We start from the raw sequence: 11,655 nt of genomic DNA, 5'->3' as shown, positions 1-11,655 counted from the left end.
GGACTAAAAGACATGCAATAAACATACAACATCTGATAAACAATGAGTAAGACGTCAAATTCTCACAAATATTTAGGAAAACAGGAAACTTCAAAGTAGGTTTCATTCCAGGTTCCCTGTCTGGAAAGGAGGGCTCGTCTCCCTCCTCCTGCAAGTCTTTGTTCCAATGTCACCTTCTCAGTGAGGCCACCTTGATGCCCTACCATCGCTGCAACTTGTCCTCCATTCCTTTGCTTTTCTAATACAGGCTTTATTGAGAGAGAATTCATACACCACACAATTTGCCCTTCTGAAATGCACAATTCAGTTTAGTATATTCACAGAATTGCGCAACCATCACCATTAGTTCCAAAACATTTTCAGCCCAGCCTTAGCAACTCCATACCCATGAGCAGTCACTGACAATTTCCCCCTCCCCCAGCCCCTCGTGACCACTAATCTGCCTCCTCTTCTATGGATGTCTCTTCTGGATGTTTCGTAGAAATGGAATCATACTACATGCGGCCCTTTGTGTCCCTTTTTTTTTTTTTTTTTGGCTACGTTGGGCCTTCGTTGCTGGGCACGGGCTTTCTCTAGTTGCGATGAGCAGGGGCTATTCTTCGTTGCGGTGCACAGGCTTCTCACTGCGGTGGCTTCTCTTGTTGCAGAGCATGGGCTCCAGAGCACAGGCTCAGCAGTTGTGGCACATGAGCTTTGTTGCTCCACACATGTGAGATCTTCCCAGACCAGGGCTTGAATCCATGTCCCCTGCATTGGCAGGCAGATTCTTAACCACTGCGCCACCAGGGAAGGCCCTTGTATTTGGTTTAAACCTTTTTTTTTTTTTTTTTTTTGTCCACGTCATGTGACATGCAGGATCTTATTTTCCCCACCAGGGGTCAAACCAGTGCCCCCTGCAGTGGAAGCCTGGAGTCAACCACTGGACCACCAGGGAAGACCCATAAACCTCTATTCTTGATCCCTATTTTTTCCTGAAGCTCTTACCACATTCTATCAAATTATACCATTCATTCATCTTTATGTTTATTATCTGTTCCCTCCCACTAGAATGTGGATTCCTGGAGGGCAGGACTTTGATCTCTTTCCTCCACTCTTGGGCATCAGCACCTGGAAGAGTGGCTGGCACATGGAAGACACTCAACAAACGTTTGTTGAGTCAATGAGAGTCGGGCTGCCTCCTACTATGTTCTGGACCACTACCCTTCTTTCCTTTCCTCCAACTCTCCAAATTCTTTATTCTCTCAGCACCCTGGCTGCCCTTCCTTTTGTCTGAAACGTTCTCCCCAGGGCTCTCTCCATGCCTTTGTGGCCTTCAGGTCTTAGCTCTCAGCTTAAACGTCGCTTCTCAGACCCTGACCACAGTCTCCCCGTGGCTCCCTTTCACGTAGTTTATCTACTCCACAGCCCTCCTTGCACTGTCTATTTGTGAACTTGCACATGGTCCGGCTCACCCCGGCCTACTAAGACTATACTAAGTGCCTTGAGAAGCCATGTCTCTCCCGTTCATTACAGGAGCTGCCATCCAGAGCCCTGCCAGATACTAGCGTGTTGGATGAATGAATGAATTCCCAGCAGGAGCAGAGTCAGGCCTGGGACAAGTGGGAGCCCAGGGCCAACCCGACCTCACCCATACTCCTGTCCCCTTCCCCTTCTAGCCAGCCAGAGACCACAGCGGCACGAGAGGTGGCCAGCTTAGAAAAGTTTAATTGCTAAAAACATCCAGGGTACGTGTAGGCTAGTCCCTGCGGGGCTCACACCCCCTTCATTGGGCTATCAGCTCAGTGATGCCCATTCCTCCTGGCTTCAAGTTTGGGGAGCAAGGCTACTGGTCCCAGGCCCCTGAGGCTGGTGCTGCTCCAAACGGCCTGGTGGGGGGCCAGCCCCCTAGGCCCTTGACCAGAACTGGAGCAGCAGGCAAGATAGGACGGCATGTGATAATTGAAGGTGCTGGGCGAAGCCAGCCCAAGCTGGGACCAGCCCAGGTCAGAGTAGAGGGGACAGGGAGCCCAGCGGCTGCCCAGGGACATGCCACTGAGCCCTCACGCCCACCCCACCCCCATGCCCCTGGCTCCACATGCTAGCAGGCAGCTGAGGAGAAGCAGCTGGTCCCAGAAAATGCAGAGATGCGAACAATCCATGGGGGTTGCAGCAGGACCCAGAGGCTACGGAAATGCCCAAGATCCAAAGGAAGCCAGGCCTTCTGGGGTGAGGTGTGCCCCGGCCAAGAGGTGGCTTCCAGTTTGAGGGTGAGACGTGAGGTGTGCAGGGGCACCAGCTGGTTCAAGGAGGCGGCAGTGGCAGGTGAGGCTAGAGGTGGCTGGTGGGCAGGCTAGTCCTGGGGAGATAAACCAAGAAGTGGGAGGGAGTTGAGAGGGCCTGGGGGAGGGGGGTGGCGCATGCGGCAGGCGTGAGTCGGGGAGAGATGGGACAGGCAGCAGGGCCCACTCGTCCACTCACCCACTCGTCCTCATCCACACCTTCGAAGGAGTCCTGTGGGAGCGGGTCCACCCGGTTCCCCAGCTTTGCCACCATGGCACTCAGCAGCTGGGAGAGGGGACGGGAGAAGAGGTGGGAAGGGAACAGGGCTTCTGACCCCAAGAATGTCAGATCCCAAGGCTGGAACCCCAAGGTTCAAGGTTGTGGGAGAATCATTTTCATTAGAGCCCTGACAAAGTTGATGGTTTTCATTGAAAAAGATACCTTGACAGATGGGGGAGCCAGAGACAGACAGACTGTAACACGGAACGTAAGAGTCACAGGGCAGCTGTCTCCACATATAGCCTCAGACGCTCAAATATGCACCAGGGTCCCCAGCGCACTTGGGTCTGGTTGGGTTGGGCCAGGCTAGAGTGGGGCCTCTTTCCACCCTTCCCTGGCTTCCTGGGCCCTGTGCCCTGGGGGCGGCAGCAGTCAGCTTCAGGGCTTTGGAAGGTTTTCCCTGTCCAACTGACAAGTGGGTGACACTCGCTCCTCGCCCAACCTGGGTTGGACTAGAGAACTGAAGGGCAGTCACCAGGAGCAGCCAGGACCCTGTGACCCCAGCGGCCAGCCCTCTTCCATGCCTACCTCTTCCTTCTTCTGCTGATTCGACTTCTCTTCCAGGTAGAGTGCTAAGGATGGGGCCCGCCGGGCAAGGCCTTCACGGGGGGCCTGGCTCACTGGGGTGGGACAGCAACAAGCATCAGGCAGCAGAGAGCCCCTTTGGTGGGGCCTCCTGGCCTAACTGCTTGGTACCAGCCCCTAGGGGATTCCATGGCAGAGAGTCCAGAGGTGGCGCTTCGTTTCACAAGGCCTGCCCTCGGCACCAGGCTGTGTGCACGTGCGCATGTGTGTTGGGGGTGGAGAGCTTGTGATGGAAACACAGACACTGGGCCCTGCCCTCCAGGGGCTCAGAGACCAAGTCCGAAGAGCAACCACCCCATCCCTGGGAGCACTAGAGGTTTCTGATTGCCAGCAGGGATGGCGGTTCGGACTTGGGCCTTCTGCCCCTTTCTCCAACCCCCACCCACTCTCCTGCTTCCTACCTGCCCCCCCAGCCCAGTCCCTCATCCTACCTGGGGTCATGTCAGGGGGCTGCAGGCTAAGAAGCCGGGGCTGCCCGTTAGCGCCTCCCAGCCAGGCCTCAGCGCTGAGCACCGGCTCCCAGCTCACAGCCGTGTCTGGGAACACGTCATCCTGGAAGAATTCTTTCTGCAGGGAGGGAGGAAGGGGCTGCCCTGAGGTACTGACCAGAGGCCTAGGGCACACAGGCATCCATTGGGAGGGGGGCATGGCAAGACCCAGGACCCCAATCTGAGGTTTCTGCAAGTTTCAGAACATCAGCAGAGTAAGGGGAACAGGTGCCCCAAAGAGCAGTGAGTGGGGCAGTTTGGTGACAAGACCAGTCAGGCCCCAAAGCCTCTGACAGGGGCCAGGCAGGGGGTGCTGGGCATTGGCATGCTGGGCCCCCAACCTCACCCTGACTCGGGGCAGCCGGAAGGTGACAGGCTCCAGGGAGGTCTGGCGAAGTCGCAGGCATCGGGCAAACTCCACCTCCCGCACGTCACACTCGGTCTTGGGCAGGAGAATGAAGCCCTGGGGCGGCAGGGGAGTTGAGCTGGGGCTGGAGTCCAGAGCTCACACTGAGCACCTGGGCCCCCTCACTTAGGACCATCAGGACCAAGGCCTATCCCTGGAGAGTGGTGTGATATTTAACAACTAGCTCTCTGGAGGGAAAGTGCCCGGGTTTGTAGCATTTGCCTATTTCCATGGTGTGAAAACTCCCACCATATCAATTTCACACTACTAACATGACCTGGTGAATGCAGATTTGGGAAGGGATGTGCAGTAGCAGCCCATGATACAGTATTTCTGCCAGACAGGGCCCACAGATGTAAATAATCTCAACAGTACAAATAATAGTAAAGTCAAGTAAAATAATTAGGAAGTGATAAATTAAGTATCTATTGCCTTGGTCTTTACTGTAACTTATTTGTGGGTTCATAAAACTTAAACTTACATATTTTAATTTTTAACAATGGTTGAGTTTAAAAACCAGTTCCCGGGCTTCCCTGGTGGCGCAGTGGTTGAGAATCTGCCTGCCAATGCAGGGGACACAGGCTCGAGCCCTGGTCTGGGAAGATCCCACATGCCACGGAGCAACTAGGCCCGTGTGCCACAACTACTGAGCCTGCGCGTCTGGAGCCTGTGCTCCGCAATGAGAGGCCGCGACAGTGAGAGCCCCGCGCTCCACGATGAAGAGTGGCCCCCGCTGGCCGCAACTAGAGAAAGCCCACGCACAGAAACGAAGACCCAACACAGCCAAAAATAAATAAGTTTAAAAAAAAAAACAAAACCAAACCAGTTCCCGAGGCTGCTGGGCACACCCCGCCTGGCCCGGTGACTCAAGGGCCCCACAGGCCCCTGCAGTCCTGCACATGGCCACGAGAGGGCGGGTAGCCCATGGTCCCACCTACGGAAGGAGGACCAGGGAGTGTGTGCGTGTGCGAGGGCTCACCTTGTGGGGGTCAGGTGATGTGAAGCTGTTGCACTCCAGGAAGAAGGGGGCCTCGGGGAGCAGCTCATACAGGAACACACGGGTGTCGCCCTGGGGGGATGGCAACAGTGAGGTGGCCAGCATTAGCTGCCTTTCCCCCCACCTCCTCTCACCTGCCCAAAGCCCCCGCCTGTACACCCCAGCCCACCTTGCCCGTGAGCAACACCAGGCGGGTATCTGGGTCATAGCTGGGCAGCAGGGTCGAGGGAGCCACATCCAGCCCCAGCACTGCCAAGGGGCCACTGGTCAGGGCCTCAGCCGAGTACAGGAGTAGCTGGCGCTCACTTCGGCTGCAGGGGGGCAGAATCAGGTCCTCAGAGCTGGAGGGGCCTGGGGCATGGCAAGGACTCCAGCAAGGCCCCCGATCTTGTGGGGCTGGAGGCCTGAGGGCCTCGGGGTGGGAGGAGAGGCCTTTGCCCATCCTCCTTCCTAACCCAGCCTCAGAACCACTGGCCTGGCCTAATACAATAGCTTTCTAACCTGCCGCCCCGCCTCCTCCCGGACCTCTGCCCCCTCTGCCCCTCCTCAGCACACTCCTGTCCCATGGCCACTGTGGCTACTAAGTCTGGACTTTTCTCCCCACATTCTGTTCCAGCCAGGCTGGTCACCTTCTGGGCCGCTCCACCCAGAGGTGAATGCCCTCTCCTCCGGGTCTGTGTTTACCAGCCCCTTTGTGCCCCAGTTCAGATGATACTTCTCTTAGGAGGCCCTCCCTGATCCTTCCTCCAGAGCACCAAATGCCCATCCCTTGGACCTCTCCAGGAGGCTTGGTTCTGTGTTTTGTGTGCTTTGTCTGATCCCCACAAGATATGGGCTCTGCATCAGGGATGGCTTTCAGCCCTCTGGGCCCCTAGTTGATTCATTCCTCCCCATCTCCTTCCCTCCCATCAATCCACCCATGCACCCATCCATCTATCCATCCATCCATCCATCTGTCCAATAAATGAGAGTTGGGGACAGCTTCTGCATGCCTGACAGGTGTATGTGTATCTGGGGGAGGGGGCACAGGTGGCTGCTGAAGTCTGGGGATGGGAATAGTGGTCCCAGAGTTCTCACCTGTCAAAGCCAGACACCAGGAGACAGCGACCATCACACACCCAGACAATGCGGGCTCCACGGGCCCCCTCAGGCCCTGGGCCTTCCTGTTGGGATATAGTACATGAGGCCCAGCTGGGACCCCCACCAGGTCTGAGGGCCGCCCCCAGCCCCTCCTGCTCACCTGCAGGGGCTCAGGGCTACCCCGGGGCTCGTAGATCCGCAAGTGCCCATCCTTGCAGACAGTGGCCAGCTGCCGCCCATCAGGACTCCAGGCCAGGCCAAAGATCTGGGGGCAGGTGGGGACGTGAGCAGCAGCCTCTTGCCCTGTGGCTGGGCGCCTGCCCCCAAAGCTGTCCTACCTGATCCCGGTGGCCCTGCAGCCTCAGCCGCTCTGCTCCAGCCTTAAGGTCCCAGATCCGAATGGTAAGGTCGTAGGAAGAGGAGGCCAGCGTGTCAGCTGCCAGCGGGTGGAAGCGCAGAGAATAGATCTTCTCCGTGTGGCCTGGAGGCGAGGCATGGGGTGACGCTGAGCCCCTCAGGAGCCACCGCCCACCCCCCGGCCCCCACCCAGGCCCCCCTGACCTGTGAGCACGGCCTCGGGCATGGTGAGCACCTCCTCAAGGCCTTCTGGGGGCACCCGCCACAGCCGGATCCTGGCATCCTCCCCAGCTGTGGAGAGCACAGGCTCATCACTGCTGACCCAAGGCCCCCCTTCTCTGTTCCCATTGAGGACCCTGGGACCCTCCCTCAAGCCCAGTGCCCAGCCTCCTTACCCACAGCGAGGTGGTGGGGATCAAAGGGGTCCCAGGCCAGATCGGTCACAGCTGCCCCATTCTGCAGCGTGGGCAGTGCTGTGTCGGGCAGACGGCCGGGCTTCCGCAGCTGTGGGAGGTGCCCCCACCCCGAGGCCCATCAGTAATATGCAGGAGAGTCCGGTCCCCAGGGCTGCAGGGCAAGCAGCGTGCCTGGGCCCACACCCTCTGCAGCTGATGATGCACCACCAGGTGGCCCAAGCTCTCTGCCTCAGCCACCTTGCACTCTGAGCCCCAAGTGCCAACCATGAGGCCCCAGAAAGTGAGGGAGGCAGCATGGAGTGGCGGAAAGAGCTCAGGCTTGGGGCTCAGGTGGCCTGGGTTCAATTCCCAGCTCCACCACTTACACAGCGTGTGACCAGGCATCTCTGTGCCTCACTGCTTTCATCTGTAAAATGGGGATAAGAGTAGCACCCCCCACACACCGCATGGGATGCTGGGCACTTGGTTTGTGCTTAGAGAATGTGAGCTGGTGTGGGCACCTCAGCATCCTGCAGGGACATGGGAACAGCGCAGCAGGGTGGGGCCCCTCACCTCGAGCACGGCCACCTGCCCACCACTGCTGAGCAGGGGCATGGCCACACGCTGCCGGTTGGCACAGAAGCCGTCGCTCTCGCCAGGCGTGGTGAGGTTGAGCCCCTTGAGGTTGGTGATGTGGCTGTCTCGGTGCAGGACGGTGCCCTGAGCGTGCCGGAACTTGGAACTGGGGCCTGGCGGGCAGCAGGGACACGGAGCCACGTGAGGTGAGGGTGCCCTGCCTGCCCCACACTGTCCCGCAGGAGGACCCAGGCCAGTCCGGAGTCCGGGCTGCCTGCTCCCCTCAGCATAGGACCGTGCAGGCTGTGTGCCCAGGTCTCTGCCAGTCCAGCCAACACAACTCGCCCAGAACGAGACTCGAGGGATCTCGGAACGTTTAGGCCACCCTCTTACAGGTGAGACTCTCTTCATCCCGCAAAGAAGTGACTCTTCCAGGAGGGGAGGCGGGACTGTGGGGGGAGGCAGGACCGGGGTGCAGAGGAGGGTGGCTGGGGCGGGGGTGGACAGGGCTCCCGTGGTAGGGCGTTAGCCCCGCGCTGAGGCACTTACCCAGCAGGCTTTGCAGGGACCTCTGGCTGGGACTGGTGCTGATGCCGCTGGTGCTGGAGAGCGAGGGCCCCAGGCTGGAGGGCGTGGAGGGCGAGGTCAGCAAGCTGGGAGGGGAGGAGAAGCCCTCCTGGGGGAGAAGCTCCGGTCAGCCAGCAGCCCCGTCAGGCGGGTGGTCAGCCAAAGAGAGAGGGGATGCCGGGGTCATCACTTTGGGACACTGGGGTAGGCAGGAAGCCCCACCGTGGGATGTGGGGTGGGGACGCAATCACTGATGGGCAGGAGGTAACATGGGGTGAGCTGAGCGTTAGCACATGGGACAGCAGGTAGCAGCTGCTGCTCCTGGGAAGGTGGGCCCAGAATGGTCAAGATCTTTCAAGAGGGGCTTCCCTGGTGGCACAGTGGTTAAGAATCCGCCTGCCAATGCAGGGGACACGGGTTCGAGCCCCTGGTCTGGGAAGATCCCACATGCCGCGGAGCAACTAAGCCCGTGCGCCACAACTACTGAGCCTGCGCTCTAGAGCCCGCGAGCCACAACTACTGAAGCCCAGGTGCCTAGAGCCCGTGCTCCGCAACAAGAGAAGCCACTGCAATGAGAAGCCCTTGTACCACAACGAAGAGTAGCCCCCGCTTGCTGCAACTAGAGAAAGCCTGCGCACAGCAACGGAAGACTCAACGTAGCCAAAAAATAAAAAAATAATAAAAATTTTAAAAAAAGATCTTTCAAGAGAAGCTAGAAATCCAGATTTTATATGAAAGTCTCACTTTCTAAGTGTTTGCTCAATTTTGAGAACACAGAGGTTCTTCATTTATGCTTCTTGCATTTCTGAGACCATCGGGCAGGCCACACACTCCTGCCCTGACCTGGGGCCCCTGTTGCAGCATTGCAACGGGGAAGCCACGTGGGCTATGCTGATACTCACGCTGGGGTCCGCATCACCCACAGGTGTCTCTGCAGGCTGGGCCTCTTCCGGGGTGGGCTCTGCAGGGGGCACCAGATGGGAAGTGAAGCTGGGGTGGGGTCGGCAGGCTGGGTGGAGGCTGACCCTCTGCACCTGTGGGTAGAGGCCGGCAGGTGAGGCAGGAGGGCTTGGGGTGGGGATAGCGAACACCAGGCAGCAGAGTTAGTGCTCAGGTGGACCATGTGCCACGGACGCGGCTGCTGCTGGTGATGCAGGCCAGGAGCAGTCAGCCAGGCCTTGGCCCTACCTGCTGGTTGCTACCAGCCCACCAGGCATGGGGGTCGGAGGCGGGCACACAGCCTGCAGTGTCCGGGAACAGGTCCTCGTGGAACTCCACAGCCTGGTGGCACACAAGCACACGGGCAGTGAGGTCAAGTCCCCCAGGCTCCCCCAGGCCCTCCCAGTCCCTCACGCAGGACCCCCTCACCTTGCGGGGCACGTGGTAGCTGATGGGCACGATGGCTGTGTTGCTCAGCTGCAGGACGCGAAGCACCTCGCAGCCCATGACGGCCAGTGCTCGCCGGGGCATGAGGGCCACCCCCTGCAGCACGCTCTCCAGGAGGCACTGGGTCACTATCAGGGACACCGTGGAGGACAGTCAGAGTGGGTCAGGGAGGGGAGGGGGCACAGGGCGGGGAGCAGGGCTTACCTGGGCTCAGTGCCGGCTGCTCGGGGGCCACCTCGTAGCAGTACAGCTGACTCTCGCCCTGAAACGATCCCCACCCGAGCGCTGCTCGCTGACTGTGCTGGTGGCCTGGGCTGCCCGGCTCTAGCTCCAGCCGCCCCGTCCCTCCCCAAGGACGGAGTCACAGAGCCACGGCCAACGTCTACAGGGCGCTGATGTGCGCTGGGCTGAGCCCTTGGTAGACTCTGCCTCGCCTGTTCATCATCACGGAGCACGGAGTGAGCACCAGGGGTATACGTTCAGTAGGACAAAGTGCCTGCTGCGTGCTGACTCTGCTCTATTCTCAGCCTTGTCTTCACGAAGCTGACGTTCTAGGGAGTGACCCCAACTGCATGGAATGGAGACTTGGAGCCCTGTGTGCCTGGAGCCCCTGACAGGGGTGGAGTCTGGGCAGCACTGTTCTAGCTCCTCCTTTCCGGGGTGAATAGCATCCTGCACTCTCCACTCTCCCAGTTGGCTGGCCAGGTCAAAGGTTGGGGCCAGGTCTGGCGAATGAGGGCACCAGCCGACATGGGTGGGGGCTTGAGCTTCTCCTCACCTTTCCCGCCAGGACCAGGAGCCTGGAGTCTGGATCCAGCAGGGGCATCAGAGACCTGGGGGAGAGACGGCCTGTCGTAGGGATACGGCCAGTCATTGTGGCCAAGGGGCAGGGGAAGGGCTGAGAGCATTGTGACTCTAGATCGGGGCTTAGGCCAAGCACAACAGTGGCCAGGAGTGATGCAGCCCCTCCAGTTGCATCCAGCCTGGTCCCCAGGGACCCTCCACCTCCTCTCCCTGTGCTCCCGACATGCTGAGCACATCCCCACGTCCCAGCCTTTCTTTTCCAGGTCCTCCGTCTGCCCAGCTGCTTCACCCCAGGACTGTGCTGGGCCTGGGCACAGGGGAGCTGTCCCCTCTTTCTGCACCTCAGTCCTGATCTCTTCCCACGCTCAGCAGCTCCAGGAAGCCCCCCGACATACATTCTGTCCCTGGTCTCACCTCCACCAGCCTAAACACTAGGCCCGGGAAGGTGAGAGGGGTGCTGGAGCTGGGGACCCCCTCCATCTCCACCCGGCACAGTCGGCCTGGGTGCTCCAGGACCCAGGCTTAGGGGCCCTCTCCTCAGTCACCCCTGCTCCTGGGCCTTGATGCTGTCCTAGAGACTCAGAACTCCCCTAGGCACCATCTCTGAGCCCCAGTGCCCAAGCCTGAGCCAGGGGCCAGGAGCAGGGGCTCCTTCCTGCCGTGCTTCCCTGGCCTCCCTCTTCTCTGTCCCCCAGGTGGGGCCCTGGGTGGGGGGCAGAGGCTGGAAGCCCCCAGAGCCCCTGCTGCTCTGTGTTGCCTGTCTCGGCCAACAGCCTGTTGCTCTCCAGAGATTTACCACTCCTCTTCCCCTCCCAGGCCCTGCAGGGCCGCTTTGCAGCCCCCAGCCCTGACTGCTGTTTTCCAGGCCCAGAGTCTCCTGGATGTGGGGCACCCAGGAGAACTCAGACTGGTGTCTTCATCTGTTTCTGCTTCCTGCTCCTGGTTTTCTGGTCCTGCTCTCACATTCCTGGGGACCCATGGGCCTGGACCCCCACCTCAATGCAGACACTCATCCTCAAATGGAACCCCGTCCTCCTCACTGTGGTCCCAGCAGTCAGAGGTCGCCCAGCTGTGGCAGCTGCCTCCATCCCTCACCCAGGCAACAAACGGTCCAGCCCACCCCCTCCCCTGTCCGGCCAGCTGCCCACCACCCCTCCCCACCCTGCTGGAAGGGAGCCACAGAGTGGACTGGGAAGCTGGGTGGGTCCCTGGGTGGCTCCATAGCTTCCTGGAGTGCCTTGGGCTGGTCACCTGTGAGTAACACAGCCTCTAATTACCTTGGGCTCAGCAGGGTGAGCTGGGCTCAGAACTGCCCTCTTGACCTGGTCTGATCACTGCCTGCTGTGGGGGGAGAGGGGGGCAGGGGGACAACGTGGTCGTGTGACCTTGGGTGTCCCCCACACTGACGCTGGATCCAGTGGGGCCAGACGTAAGTCCCTTCCAGAGTTCTAACAGGACTTTCACTCACCCACTAGT

At 59.6% G+C, this 11,655-nt stretch overlaps 1 protein-coding gene across 4 annotated transcripts in view; it reads right to left on the bottom strand.

The window, feature by feature from the left end:
- Positions 1 to 2,034: 2,034 nt before the first annotated feature.
- Positions 2,035 to 11,655, bottom strand: part of LOC309816382 (coronin-7) — a 57,195-nt gene continuing 47,574 nt past the window's right edge. For 2 of the 4 annotated variants that reach the window (XM_082643814.1, XM_082643816.1), the window contains exons 10-28: positions 10,154 to 10,208; positions 9,580 to 9,637; positions 9,358 to 9,503; positions 9,178 to 9,270; positions 8,892 to 9,023; positions 7,972 to 8,098; positions 7,420 to 7,595; positions 6,847 to 6,955; positions 6,656 to 6,742; positions 6,433 to 6,575; positions 6,255 to 6,359; positions 6,092 to 6,177; positions 5,184 to 5,325; positions 4,997 to 5,086; positions 3,958 to 4,074; positions 3,555 to 3,690; positions 3,067 to 3,158; positions 2,478 to 2,544; positions 2,035 to 2,335 (exon numbers count right to left, since the gene is read on the bottom strand). In XM_082643814.1, coding sequence (XP_082499940.1) covers positions 2,163 to 2,335; positions 2,478 to 2,544; positions 3,067 to 3,158; positions 3,555 to 3,690; positions 3,958 to 4,074; positions 4,997 to 5,086; positions 5,184 to 5,325; positions 6,092 to 6,177; positions 6,255 to 6,359; positions 6,433 to 6,575; positions 6,656 to 6,742; positions 6,847 to 6,955; positions 7,420 to 7,595; positions 7,972 to 8,098; positions 8,892 to 9,023; positions 9,178 to 9,270; positions 9,358 to 9,503; positions 9,580 to 9,637; positions 10,154 to 10,208 — 2,134 coding nt within the window. In that variant the 3' untranslated portion in view covers positions 2,035 to 2,162. Of the gene's footprint in view, positions 2,545 to 3,066; positions 3,159 to 3,554; positions 3,691 to 3,957; positions 4,075 to 4,996; positions 5,087 to 5,183; positions 5,326 to 6,091; positions 6,178 to 6,254; positions 6,360 to 6,432; positions 6,576 to 6,655; positions 6,743 to 6,846; positions 6,956 to 7,419; positions 7,596 to 7,971; positions 8,099 to 8,891; positions 9,024 to 9,177; positions 9,271 to 9,357; positions 9,504 to 9,579; positions 9,638 to 10,153; positions 10,209 to 11,655 lie in introns of all 4 variants that reach the window. The other 2 variants (XM_082643817.1, XM_082643815.1) reach the window with 2 other exon arrangements.

This window comes from Mesoplodon mirus (genome assembly GCF_964341445.2).
Source record: "Mesoplodon mirus genome assembly, chromosome: 15".
In the NCBI taxonomy this organism is placed as follows: domain Eukaryota; kingdom Metazoa; phylum Chordata; class Mammalia; order Artiodactyla; family Ziphiidae; genus Mesoplodon; species Mesoplodon mirus.
Note: the sequence above shows the minus strand (reverse complement) of the source record. Positions and strands in the feature narration are given on the sequence as shown.